The 15074-nt window shown below is 45.2% G+C and overlaps 1 protein-coding gene across 1 annotated transcript in view; it reads left to right on the forward strand.

The window, feature by feature from the left end:
• Window positions 1–10745, forward strand: part of LOC134092091 (caM kinase-like vesicle-associated protein) — a 12067-nt gene extending 1322 nt beyond the window's left edge. The window contains exons 3-10 of the mRNA XM_062544892.1: window positions 414–488; window positions 1144–1282; window positions 3931–4051; window positions 5228–5303; window positions 5635–5771; window positions 7320–7398; window positions 9110–9197; window positions 10095–10745. Coding sequence (XP_062400876.1) covers window positions 414–488; window positions 1144–1282; window positions 3931–4051; window positions 5228–5303; window positions 5635–5771; window positions 7320–7398; window positions 9110–9197; window positions 10095–10745 — 1366 coding nt within the window. The remainder of the gene's footprint in view (window positions 1–413; window positions 489–1143; window positions 1283–3930; window positions 4052–5227; window positions 5304–5634; window positions 5772–7319; window positions 7399–9109; window positions 9198–10094) is intronic.
• The last annotated feature ends 4329 nt before the right edge of the window (window positions 10746–15074 follow it).

Consider the following 15074-nt stretch of genomic DNA (forward strand, 5'->3'; position numbering starts at 1 on the left):
TTGAGGAGAGTAGTGTGTGTTGTAGTGTGTGTTGAGGAGAGTAGTGTGTGTGTTGAGGACAGTAGTGTGTGTTGTAGTGTGTGTTGAGGAGAGTAGTGTGTGTTGAGGAGAGTAGTGTGTGTTGGGGAGAGTAGTGTGTGTTGAGGAGAGTAGTGTGTGTTGAGGAGAGTAGTGTGTGTTGAGGAGAGTAGTGTGTGTTGAGGAGAGTAGTGTGTGTTGTAGTGTGTGTTGAGAAGAGTAGTGTTGTGATGAGGAGAGTAGTGTGTTGAGAAGAGTAGTGTGTGTTGAGAAGAGTAGTGTGTGTTGAGGAGTGTAGTGTTGTGATGAGGACACACACACACATTCACACACGGAGGTGCACCAGATACAGACACTGCCCTTATGACTTACACGTTTCTCTGTGTCCCTCTCAGGGTGAAGCACACCAACATTCTACAGCTTGTGGACGTCTACGAAACCAGAAAAGAGTACTTCCTGTTCCTGGAGCTGTAAGTACTTCCTGTTCCTAGAGCTGTAAGTACTTCCTGTTCCTGGAGTTGTCAGCACTGATCTATGAAGAATAACTGGATAGCGCATCTACCACTGATCTATAAAGAATAGATATATATTCTTTATAGATCAGTGGCATTTACGTCATAAACCTGAAGCCTCAGCGGGGCGGCCATATTGGGACCACTTGCCAGTCGAATGCATAGACAGTAAAAGACCGTAAAAAGAATGTTGCCGTTCTGCAACAATGGAATTGGAACACCGCGCCGCCATATTGGGACCACTCAGGACAGTTCCATTGGCTTTATTTTTGGTGGGGCGGCAACAATGGGATAGTCTATCCAGTTATTCTTTATAGATCAGTGGGCGGCAACAATGGGATAGTCTATCCAGTTATTCTTTATAGATCAGTGGTTGTACTTCCCCTTCCTGGAGCTGTAAGTACTTCCTCTTTCTGGAGTTGTAATACATGTTGGATATTCCGAAATCCTGACCTCGAAGAAAGATGACTCGAGCACAAAGTCGGTTCACATTTTATGCTCAAAAACTTTCCAGGCGGATATCTTGTCCCCAGAGTTAGTTGATTTGACGTCAAAATTGTGCTCTCCAATCCAAGTGTGTGTGTGTGTGTGTGTGTGTGCGCGTGCATCACAGGGCCACGGGTAGAGAGGTGTTTGACTGGATCCTGGATCAGGGCTACTACTCGGAGCGGGACACCAGTAACGTGATGCGGCAGGTGATGGAGGCGCTCGCCTACCTGCACTCCCTCAACATCGTGCACAGGAACCTCAAGGTGAGCGCCCTCTAGGGGCCAGGCCACGCCTACACACCACATTTACACACACACACTACACACCACACACACACAACATCTACACACACTACACACCACATCCACACACACACTACAGACCACATCTACACACACTACACAACACACCACACACACACTACACACAACATCTACACACACCACATCCACACACACACACACACAACACACCACATCCACACACACACTACACACCACATCCACACACACTACACACCACATCCACACACACTACACACCACATCTACACACACTACACACCACATCCACACACACACTACACACCACATCCACACACACTACACACACTACACACCACACACACTACACACAACACACACACTACACACACACACCACATCTACACACACACTACACACCACATCCACACACACACCACACACCACATCCACACACACTACACACCACATCCACACACACACTACACACCACATCTACACACACACACTACACACCACATCTACACACACACTACACACCACACACACACACTACACACCACATCTACACACACACACCACATCTACACACACTACACACCACACACACACACTACACACCACATCTACACACACTACACACCACATCTACACACACTACACACCACATCTACACACACACTACACACCACATCCACACACACACTACACACCACATCCACACACTACACACCACATCTACACACACACTACACACCACATCTACACACACACACACACTACACACACACTACACACTACATCCACACACACTACACACCACATCTACACACACACACACACTACACACACACTACACACTACATCCACACACACACACACTACACACACACTACACACTACATCCACACACACACACACACTACACACACACTACACACTACATCCACACACACACACACACTACACACACACACACCACATCCACACACACTACACACCACATCCACACACACACACACACTACACACACACACACCACATCCACACACACTACACACCACATCCACACACACACACACACTACACACACACTACACACACTACATCCACACACACACTACACACCACATCCACACACACTACACACAACATCCACACACACACTACACACCACATCCACACACACACTACATCCACACACACACACACACTACACACTACATCCACACACACACTACACACCACATCCACACACACTACACACCATATCCACACACACACTACACACCACATCTACACACACTACACACCACACACACACTACACACCACATCCACACACACTACACACTACATCCACACACACACTACACACCACATCCACACACACTACACACCATATCCACACACACACTACACACCACATCTACACACACACCACACCACACACACACTACACACCACATCCACACACACACACACTACATCCACACACACACACTACACACCACATCCACACACACACTACACACCACATCCACACACACACACACTACATCCACACACACACTACACACCACATCCACACACACTACACACACACTACACACACTACACACCACATCCACACACACTACACACCACATCCACACACACTACACACCACATCTACACACACTACACACCACATCCACACACACTACACACCACATCTACACACACACTACACACCACATCTACACACACACACTACACACCACATCTACACACACACACTACACACACTACACACCACATCCACACACTACACACCACATCTACACACACTACACACCACATCCACACACACTACACACCACATCTACACACACACTACACACCACATCCACACACACTACACACCACATCCACACACACACTACACACCACATCCACACACACACTACACACCACACACCACATCCACACACACTACACACCACATCTACACACACACTACACACCACATCTACACACACACTACACACCACATCCACACACACACTACACACCACATCCACACACACACTACACACCACATCTACTGTACACACTACACACACTACACACACTACACACTACACACCACATCCACACACTACACACCACATCCACACACACACACACACACTACACACCACATCCACACACACACACACACACACCACATCCACACACACACTACACAGTACACCATATCCACACACATTACACACCACATCCACACACACTACAGTACACACTACACTCCACATCCACACACACACTACACTCCACATCCACACACACTACACTCCACATCCACACACACACTACACTCCACATCCACACACACACTACACTCCACATCCACACACACACTACACACCACATCCACACACACACTACACGAGCTGATGATGTTATCCACACTGTAGATGTGTTCATGTAAATGTGCACCTGAATGCTGATGGTCTGCAGATGAGTGTGAGGTCTAGATAAGTGTGGTGTGTGGTAATAAGTGTGTGTGTGTGTGTGTGTGTGTGTGTGTGTGTGTGTGTGTGTGTGTGTGTGTGTGTGTGTGTGTGTGTGTGTGAGGTTTTTACACTTTTCTGCATTTGTTACTCAGCTGGAGAACCTGGTCTACTTCAACCGGCTTAAACATTCTAAAATCGTCATCAGTGACTTCCACCTGGCCAAGCTCGAGAACGGCCTCATCAAGGAACCGTGCGGAACTCCTGAGTACTTGGGTAAGCAGTTACCTCTCTCATGTAGTACATTCTGGTATAGAACACACAGTACATTCTGGTGTAGAACACACAGCACATTCTGGTGTAGAACACACAGTGCATTCTGGTGTAGAACACACAGCACATTCTGGTGTAGAACACACAACACATTCTACAACACATTCTGGTGTAGAACACACAACACATTCTGGTGTAGAACACGACACGTTCTGGTGTAGAACACGACACATTCTGGTGTAGAACACACAGCACATTCTGGTGTAGAACACACAGCACATTCTGGTGTAGAACACAGCACATTCTGGTGTAGAACACACAGCACATTCTGGTATAGAACACACAGCACATTCTGGTGTAGAACACACAGTGCATTCTGGTGTAGAACACACAGCACATTCTGGTGTAGAACACACAGCACATTCTGGTAGAACACAACACATTCTACAACACATTCTGGTGTAGAACACACAACACATTCTGGTGTAGAACACACAGCACATTCTGGTGTAGAACACACAGCACATTCTGGTGTAGAACACACAGCACATTCTGGTAGAACACAACACATTCTGGTGTAGAACACACAGCACATTCTGGTGTAGAACACACAGCACATTCTGGTGTAGAACACACAGCACATTCTGGTGTAGAACACACAGCACATTCTGGTAGAACACAACACATTCTGGTGTAGAACACACAGCACATTCTGGTGTAGAACACACAGCACATTCTGGTGTAGAACACACAGCACATTCTGGTAGAACACAACACATTCTGGTGTAGAACACACAGCACATTCTGGTGTAGAACACACAGCACATTCTGGTGTAGAACACACAGCACATTCTGGTAGAACACAGCACATTCTGGTGTAGAACACACAGCACATTCTGGTAGAACACAGTACATTCTGGTGTAGAACACACAACACATTCTGGTGTAGATGCTGAGGTGAGGGGTGTTGGTCTAATCTGTGGTGCAAATGTTAGTGCACAATGCTTACGTTCTCTGACTGAGACTGAGTGTGGCTTTGTGTGTGTGTGTGTGTGTGTGTGTGTGCATTTGTGTGTGTGTGTGTGTGTGTGTGTGTGTGTGTGTGTGTGTGTGTGTGTGTGTGTGTGTGTGTGTGTGTGTGTGTGTATTTGTGTGTGTGACCTCTGTGTTAACTTGTAGCCCCGGAGGTGGTCAGGAGGCAGCGATATGGTCGCCCTGTGGACTGCTGGGCCGTGGGAGTGATCATGTACATTCTGTGAGTTATACACACACATACACACACACATACACACACACACACACACACACACACACACACACACACACACACACACACATCCTGTGAGTTATACACACACATATACACACACACACACACACACCCTGTGAGTTATACACACACACACACACACACACACACACACACACACACACACACACACACACACACACACACACACACACACACACACACACACACACACACACACACACACACACACACACACCTGTGAGTTATGGACACCTCTAGTGCAGCTGACGTGTGTTTGTTGTTCTAGCTCATGATCTTTATTTGACCTCCACAGCTTGTCTGGCAATCCTCCCTTCTACGATGAGAGCGATGACGATGATTATGAAAACCACGACAAGAACTTGTTCCGGAAGATTCTGGCGGGGGACTACGAGTTTGATTCCCCGTACTGGGACGACATCTCAGACTCAGGTGAGCTATTGAGTCAGAGAAGGAGAGAGAGTGAAGGGGATCCTGTGTCCTTCTGTCTGTCTGTGTCTCTATTGGGCTGCTTGTGTGTGTGTGTGTCTGTCTGTGTCTCTATTGGGCTGCTTGTGTGTGTGTGTGTCTGTCTGTGTCTCTATTGGGCTACTTGTGTACGTGTCTGTGTCTCTATTGGGCTGCTTGTGTCCTTCTGTCTGTCGGTGTCTCTATTGGGCTGCTTGTGTGTGTGTCTGTCCTTCTGTCTGTCTGTGTCTCTATTGGGCTGCTTGTGTGTGTGTCTGTCTGTCTATTGGGCGGCTTGTGTGTCTGTCTGTCTGTCTGTCTGTCTGTCTCTCTCTCTATTGTGTGTCTGTGTGTCTGTCTTTATTAGGCGGCTTGTCTGTCTGTCTGTCTGTCTATTGGGCGGCTTGTGTATGTGTCTGTCTGTGTCTCTATTGGGCTGCTTGTGTATGTGTCTGTCTGTCTGTCTCTCTAACGTGTGTCTGTGTCTCTATTGGGCGGCTTGTCTGTCTGTCTCTGCTTGTGTGTGTGTGTCTCTCTATTGAAGAGCTGGCAGTCATAGGACTTCTGTCTCTCTGGACTGAATGACTGCACTGGTTGTTTTGTCCATCAGTAATATAAACATCATTAATATATATATATATATATATATATATATATATATATACTGTATATATATATATATATATGTATATATATATATATATATATATATATATATTAATATACTGTATATATTTAGAGTTGAAGTATTTAGAGTTGAAGGTCTCTGGTTATTGTGTTTAGAGTTTAAGGGCTGTGCTGGTTATTGTGTTTAGAGTTGAAGGTCACTGGTAATTGTGTTTAGAGTTTAAGGGCTGTGCTGATTATTGTGTTTAGAGTTTAAGGGCTGTGCTGGTTATTGTGTTTAGAGTTTAAGGGCTGTGCTGGTTATTGTGTTTAGAGTTTAAGGGCTGTGCTGGTTATTGTGTTTAGAGTTTAAGGGCTGTGCTGGTTATTGTGTTTAGAGTTTAAGGTCTCTGGTTATTGTGTTTAGAGTTTAAGGTCTGTGCTGGTTATGGTGTCCATGTTTACTTCCATGGGATGCACAGGAAGCTTGAGTGGTGGAGTGGAACTGGAGGAGAAGACTGATTTCATTTACATTGCATTACTACTGCCATCTAGTGGCATAGAGAAGGTACTGACATTGACCATCATACTGTAGGCTTCTAAAGGCTTCTTCCTACAGCTTTTAAGTGCTGATATTTCTCCAGAGGAACCAATATGCACATGCTGTAGGCTATAACAGCTTCTAAAGTGCTGATGGTTCTCCATGTGAGGCATACTCAGAGTTATATTAGTTAAACCTGTTTGCAATCTCAGGGTTGATTAGATGAGATTGTGTGTGTGTGTGTGTGTGTGTGTGTGTGTGTGTGTGTGTGTGTGTGTGTGTTGTGTAATGGTCTTGTGTGTGTGTGTGTGTGTGTGTGTGTGTGTGTGTGTGTGTGTGTGTGTGTGTGTGTGTGTGTGTGTGTGTGTGTGTGTGTGTTGCTGCAGCTAAGAGTCTGGTAGTTCGTCTGATGGAGGTGGAACAGGACATCAGGATCACAGCGCAAGAAGCCATCAACCACGAATGGTAGGCCTACATACACACACATGCAAATGCACTCTCTCTCTCTCTCTCACACACACACACACTCTACATGTATCTCTCACTCAAGACACAGCCTTCTTCCTTGATGTAGTACACTACACTACACACACACACACACACACACACACAAGCTAAATGTGGCACTTTGGCTAGGGTGTGTATGTTTAGTGCACACACACACACACACAGACACACATACACACACACACACACACACACACACACACACACACACACACACACACACACACACACACACACTAAGCTAAGCTAAGCTAAATGTGGCACTTTGACTAGAGTGTGTCTGTTTAGCACACACACACACACACACACACACACACACACACACACAAACACTAAGCTAAATGTGTCACTTTGGCTAGAGTGTGTCTGTTTACTTTAGTGCCTCTGTGTTAATGGTGTTCAACAGGTGATGTCAGAGTGGACACAACACAAGCATTAAAGAACAAGATATTATTATTCATCCTGCATGTCCACATTGATTCTGATTTTCTAAAGATAATATTATTATTCATCCTGCATGTCCATATTGATTCTGATTTTATAAAGATAATATGTGACCCTGTAAAGCGAAACCAGTCGTTTCAGTAAAATCTACAAAATTAAGTTATTTTGCTCACGTGAACGGCCATAAACTAAGCTTTCCAACAATATGTATATCGAGGGTATTACACAAACAATCGCTAAGATAACCGCATCCAAAGTTGACATGGTTCTCCTGTAACGATATGCCAGAAGAGGAGAAATCACCTTTTTAAGCAGCGCGTGGACAACTGGAATGACAGCAAATGTGTTGAATCTTCGCTGGGTTTAACAGTCAAGACGTATGTTTTTCCGTGAAATTAGTTCACGATATGAAACTGTATACTGTCTAATTATGGGTTCATCATTTTAACCCGAAAGTTTGTTTATTGTGGATTTTCTCAAAATAACGTTGTGCGCAAAGCGACTGATTTCGCTTTAAAGGGTCACATTTATTTTTCATCCTGCATGTCCATATTGATTATGCTCTTATAATGTTAGCAGTAGCACACTACACATATCTTACTGTACACCATGCCACTTACTTAACTGTACACTACTGCCTACACTGCACAGTACTGTATGTCATGTACTGTCTATACTGCTACCTGTCTATACTGTTTGCATTGCTTTTCTGCACTTCTGGTAACATGCTAACTGCATTTCATCGTCTCTGAACTTGTACTCTGCACAATGGCAATAAAGTTGAATCTAATCTAATCTAATCTAAAAACTGTAATAACAGTCTGCTGTCAGAGAGGCAACAGGAGCTAGTTAAAAAATACTTAAAGGAACACTCCACCGTTTTTTCATATTAAACTACATTATTACATTACTGTAACTAAGACGAGTTGATACATACCTCACACGTTTCAATGCGTGCACTCAAAGGCCCTGGCGCGCGGCGCTACTTTGATGGCACTTAGCTATCCCAGTTCATTCACTCGGAGAGAGTTGAAGTTAAACAGAGATGAAGTTAGAAGCGACGAAACACCTCCACGTTTTCCCATTAAAATACAGTTACACGAGTAGTTACACAACCAAGTATGGTGAGACAAATGAAAACGTGGCACTTTTCTAGGTGACTCATCCAAACGTTTGCTGCAAATGTGCCGCAAACATTTAACTTTTGTAAGCGTTGTCTTCTCAGGATCTCTGGAAATGCTGCCTCCGATAAGAACATCAAGGATGGTGTGTGTGCGCAGATAGAGAAGAATTTCGCCAAAGCTAAGTGGAAGGTAATGCATGACCAGCTACTGTTATATCATCTGTTGTGATATTTCTCATTAACTTTAAACAGGTCAGGTTAACCCTTGGCTAACATTGCCAGCATGACCAGCTTCCTCAGATGATCATGCCAGCATGTCCACCTGGTAGCCTAACCAGCTACACCAGCAAAGACCAGCAATAGCTGGCAAAACAATTGATATTTACCTTTTTCCCTGTTCATCCAGCGATTCTGTGATTCTGACGATACAACTTTTAGCTTCAGCCTAGCATAGATCATTGAATCGGATTAGACCATTAGCATCTTGCCTGCTAGCATTACGCTAAAAAGTGTCTAAGATTTCCGGTAATTTTCCCATGTAAAACGTGTCTCTTCTCAAGTTAGAAAGTGCAATAAGACCAACTGAAAATGAAACCTGCCGTTTTTCTAAGCTGATTTGACATGGAGCTACACTCTCATCTGGCATAATAATCAAGGAAAGTTGCAAACATACCATGGGTGCAGTGATATCACCCAGAACCTGAAAATAGTCCCCATAGGCAACAAGCAGTAGTAGTGCGTGATATCACTGCGCCCATAGTATGATTGCAACGGATGTATTTTGGGGAACCCTGGTCTATGTCTATTGGGGAACCCTGGTCTATGTATTTTGGGAAACCCTGGTCTACAGTATGTCTATTGGGGAACCCTGGTCTATGCCTTTTGGGGAACCCTGGTCTATGTATTTTGGGGAACCATGGTCTATGCATTTTGGGGAAACCTGGTCTTTGTCTATTGGGGAACCCTGGTCTATGCCTTTTGGGGAACCCTGGTCTATGTCTATTGGGGAACCCTGGTCTATGCCTTAAACTGTCTCTCCCATGCCAGCGATACTTAGTGATTTATTTGTGTTATTTGTTTCTGGCAGAAAGCAGTTCGGGTCACAACCATTATGAAGCGGCTGAGAGCTCCAGAGCACAGTGATGGAACAGGAACCACAGCAGCAGCAGGAACAACAGCAGGAACCACAACAGCAGCAGAAACCACAACAGCAGCAGGAACCACAGAAGCAGCAGAAACCACAACAGCAGCAGGAACCACAGAAGCAGCAGGAACCACAACAGCAGCAGGAACCACAACAGCAGCAGGAACCACAGAAGCAGCAGGAACCACAAAAGCAACAGGAACCACAGAAGCAACAGGAACCACAGCATCAGCAACATCAGCAGCAGGAGTAGCAGCATCTGGAGGAGCTGGAGGAGCAGCTGGTGCAGAGGAAGCAGAAGATGAAGGAGCAGGAACAGGACCAGAGGAAGCAGCACTCAGCCGAGCCCCTGCTGCCCAAGACCGCCCCCTTCCTGAGATGGAGGCATCAGGCACCTGTAGCAGTGCAGCTGTTCCAGAGGAGCGTTCAACTGGCCCGCCTCTGGAGGCAGGAGAGGAGGCGGGGTCAGCAGAGGCCACACCCCCTGCGCCAGTGCTTGCAGAGCCTACGGAGGAGGTGGAGGCGGAGTCACAATGCAATGGTGATGCTTCTGCCCTGGCCCACAACCCTTCGGCAGAAGATCCGAACATTTAAAGATCCAACCCAGATCTCCACAGAGGATCCCCATAACCTTTTGAGATCTAAACTAGACTTCCTCAGAACAATAAGACTGTTCCAAGGATGAAGGATTTCAGTACCCAACCATTCAGATTCAGCAACTGCCACACTACCGGTGACTGTTTGATCACCACTTATTGTAATACCAACATATCATATATTTATGTGCTTACGACGCCTCCAGTCAACAGTCAATGCGCTAGTGTCAATGCGTGATGCACTAATGCTAATACTCTACTTAGCATTTATTCAGATGCTAACAGTCACACATAATTCCTGCACTTACATGACTCACAAACACACACCGTTACACACAAACACACACCATCACACACACACAAACACACAATGTCACACACAATTCCTGCACTTACACATGACCCTGTCACACAGAGATATAAACATACATGTGAACATCCATATGACACGCATATCTAGAGTATGACTGAATACCAAACCCCCTTATTAATGTAATGCCTCTACCTCTCTCCTACTCAGCTCTGCCGTAGGACACAACTGCAGTACACCACTGCATTCCTGTAGCCCTGACCCTGACCATAGGGTCATCCCTATGTTCCCCAAGTCCTATGTTCCCTGGGTCCTATGTTCCCCAAGTCCTATGTTCCCCGGGTCCTATGTTCTCCAGGTCCTATGTTCCCCGGGTCCTATGTTCCCCAGGTCCTATGTTACCCGGGTCCTATGTTCCCTATACTTTGTATGGGGCCCTGGTGAAAAAAAGGTCCTATGTTCCCCGCTTTCCCCAAAGACATGTGTATTGCGACCGGGGAACATACAGTAGGACCCTTTTGGGGGAAAACAGGGAACATGGGACCCGGGGAACATGGGACCCAAGGAACATAGGACCCGGGGAACATAGGACCCGGGGAACATAGGGATGACCCCTGCTCATGCGTCCTAGCCCTGCTGCCCTACATGCACATCACTTCATGCTAACGGTTACAAGTCTTTAAGGTGAATATATCTGCTAACTTACTGATACAAGTGCGTTAACCCTGCAGGTGAATAAATCTGCTCACTCACTGATGTCATTGCGCTCTGAAGGTGAATTCTGTGCTAACTCATTTATGCTAGTGCACTAACCCTGAAGACCCTGATCGCTGTATACACTAATGCTAATACATACTAATGCTAGTAAGCTAACCCAGGAATTGAATATCTCTGATAACCAAATTATACTGGTATGATAACCCTGCAGGTAAACATTATCTTCGCTAATCCTAGTTTGCTGACCCTGAACTTGAATATCTATGTTAAATCACTGATGCTAGTGCTCTAACCCTGACGTTGAATAGCTAACTCACTGATGCTAGTTCATTAACCCTGACAAGAAAAGCCCAGCTAACCCACTGATGCTAGTTCATTAACCCTGACGAGAAAAGCCCAGCTAACCCACTGATGCTAGTTCATTAACCCTGACGTTGAATAGCCCGGCTAACTCCCTGATGCTAGTTTGCTAACCCTGAAAGTGAATAGCTCTTTTAACATACTGATACTAACACACGAACCCTGAAGATGGATAGCTCAGCTAACACTCTGATGCTAAATTTACTAACCTTGCCTTCCCAAATAAGATGTGCCTCAGCATCTACAGAGACTCAGGATCGAAGAGGAGCCGAAAGACCCCATCTTATCAATGATGTCTACGAACTGAATACACTTATATATAGATATGGAACAGTTCTAAGCTTCGGAGATGCCTCTGTGGTTCACAAACTTGCTCGAGTGTGTGTAGAGTTGGTTTACCAGTACCACATGGTGCAGACTGACTGGCTTTCAGTTTACCACTCAGGAAGATCCTTTAATGGTCCGGCAAGTACTAGTGCATTGTGGGAAGTACTAGTGCATTGTGGGAAGCACTAGTGCAATGTACAGGTTCAGGAAAGACCTGCCTGGTTTAGTGTGACGTTTTTGGAATGAGTAATACAGTAGTCAATTGTGTTAAAGAGCCAGATCGGCCAAGTGCACATTTCTAGAAGGACCAGTGTGGCTAGTGGCACTAGTGCAGCTAAGCAACATGCTAGCTTCAGGTTAACTAAGTGAAATGCTAGTTTCAGGTTAACTAAGTGAAATGCTAGTTTCAGGTTAAGTGTAAAAATCCCAGTGCAGCTTGGTTTAAATTTCTAGAAAAAAAGTAGAGCAGATTAGTTTAAAGTTGTGTGAAGTGGATCAGCCTGTCCTGTCCTGTCTGTGTGCAGACAGAATTCAGCGCTTGTAAAGTTTGTAAAATAGTAACCTCTGGTTCAAAGAGCATGCATCCCTTGGTTCCACTGTGCACGTTGGTACTGTTGTCATAGTGGGTAGAACAGAAATGCTGTACCCTATAGCAGTGGTTCTCAACCTGGGGGTTATGGGGGTTCCCAGATTGTGTAAAAGTCATTGAATTTGACCGCCAACTCATTCACTGTCAATGTCACTCAGCAACTGTAGGATGACATGAGGAAAATGTGCAGTGGTCGCTTATTGTTTTCCAGAACTATATATCTTCATTAAACCATCACTAAACATCAATTTTGTATTCCATTACAATTACTAACACTACCGTAAGCGTTGTTGTGGACAGTTGGCAGTCTGACCTTAGCTTAGCATTAATAGCATACAGTACATTGCCAATGCAGGGCTAGTCCTTTAATGTTGCGATGCATAACTGTGGCTGTGTGGCTCTGTTAGCTCAGCACTGTAGTTTATGGTCCAAGACTCCAGTCCAAACAGAGCGGTGAAGCTCAAGCTAAAATGGAAGCCGTTATTCTCTCTGTGAACAAAAAGGTGCAGGGAGTATCGAGGTCCTGGGTGGGATGACCCTTCTGGGAGGTCACCACTCAAAGGTTGAACATCACTATAGCCCCGAGTCCTATAGCACAGGCAGACACACGAGCTGGAGAACTGCACCGTACACGTCAGTGGCAGAGTTAATGAAGTAGATGTTTAAACAGGTTCCCAGGGGCTGATTAGCTGTGAACACACTGGGTTCTTCAAGATAGCTCTCTGGGTTCTATAGCAAAGGCAGACACACGAGCTGGAGAACTGCACCATACACATCAGTGCCCAATGCACTGTAGTAGCGTAGTGGAATTCTCTCTCATCCATAGAACCTCCAGTGTTCATGCCCAGTCCTGGCTCAGTTCAAGCCATAAACAACCCCAGCCAGCCAATCAACGCACACTTCTCACGTGAGGAGTGTAATCCGATTGGCTGTTGAATAACCATGTGCAAACTTCTCAGACTGCATCTTTGATGAGTGAAATGCTTTAACTCATTAGCTATTTTAGATTTACGTGGCAATATTAATGTATCGAATTATCAAGTAAATTGATTTACAAATTATTTGTTTGCTTGTACAGATTACTTGTGATTTCTTATTTATATCCTCTGTTCTGTGATTCATGTTTGGTGATATTTTGAGATGTGTTACCCCATGTATCAACCCTGTCAGTTAGTGCTCACTAGGGGGCGCCACAATACCTATTCATCATCACCAGCTGAGCAATACTGTGATGCCTGTGTGCTCTGAACTGTATATGAATATATATATATGTGTGTGTGTGTGTGTGTGTGTGTGTGTGTTTGTAAATCAGACCCTGACATCCTCTCTATGTTTAGTTTGTAAATCTCACTCTTAGTGAACCAGAGTGTTCTTTAACCAAACCACACACACACACGCACACACACACCATCACCATCACCCACCCATGCATCACACATCTAAACATCCAACACACACACACACATCTAGATGGTCACTCCCCTTCTCCTTCATCTGTTGAAGATGCCTGTGCTCCCTGTATTTGTTTGACTGATGACTCATTTCAGAGATGTTACTAAGGTGTTAATGGTGTACACCCGTTTGTTTATGCTCAGTTACATATTTGTATTTATGGCTGAAAGTTACTGTAATTAAGAAAAAAGGATGTTTAAAGCTTTTACAGCATTCTTATTTGTAGTGAAGACCGCATACAATACTGTGTAAAGCACTCAAAGCAATGCTTTTCTAATGCACACTGATCCTCCAGCATAGAGTTCCCTCCAGCATAGAGTTCCCTCCCAGCATCAGATCCTTCAGCATAGAGTTCCCTTCAGCACAGAGTTCTCTTCACCATAGAGTTCTCTTCAGCATAAAGTTCCCTTCAGCACAGAGTTCCCTTCAGCTTAGAGTTCCCTCCCAGCATCTGTGGCCGTAGAGGGGTGTGAGGCCACTAGACTCCACACACTCTTTACACACTCCTGTAACTTTGACACTGTGACTTGCACAGGTCCACGACCTCCTGTGAGACGGTGTGTTCCTTGGCC

Source organism: Sardina pilchardus, chromosome 9 (assembly GCF_963854185.1).
Source record: "Sardina pilchardus chromosome 9, fSarPil1.1, whole genome shotgun sequence".
Lineage (NCBI taxonomy): Eukaryota > Metazoa > Chordata > Actinopteri > Clupeiformes > Clupeidae > Sardina > Sardina pilchardus.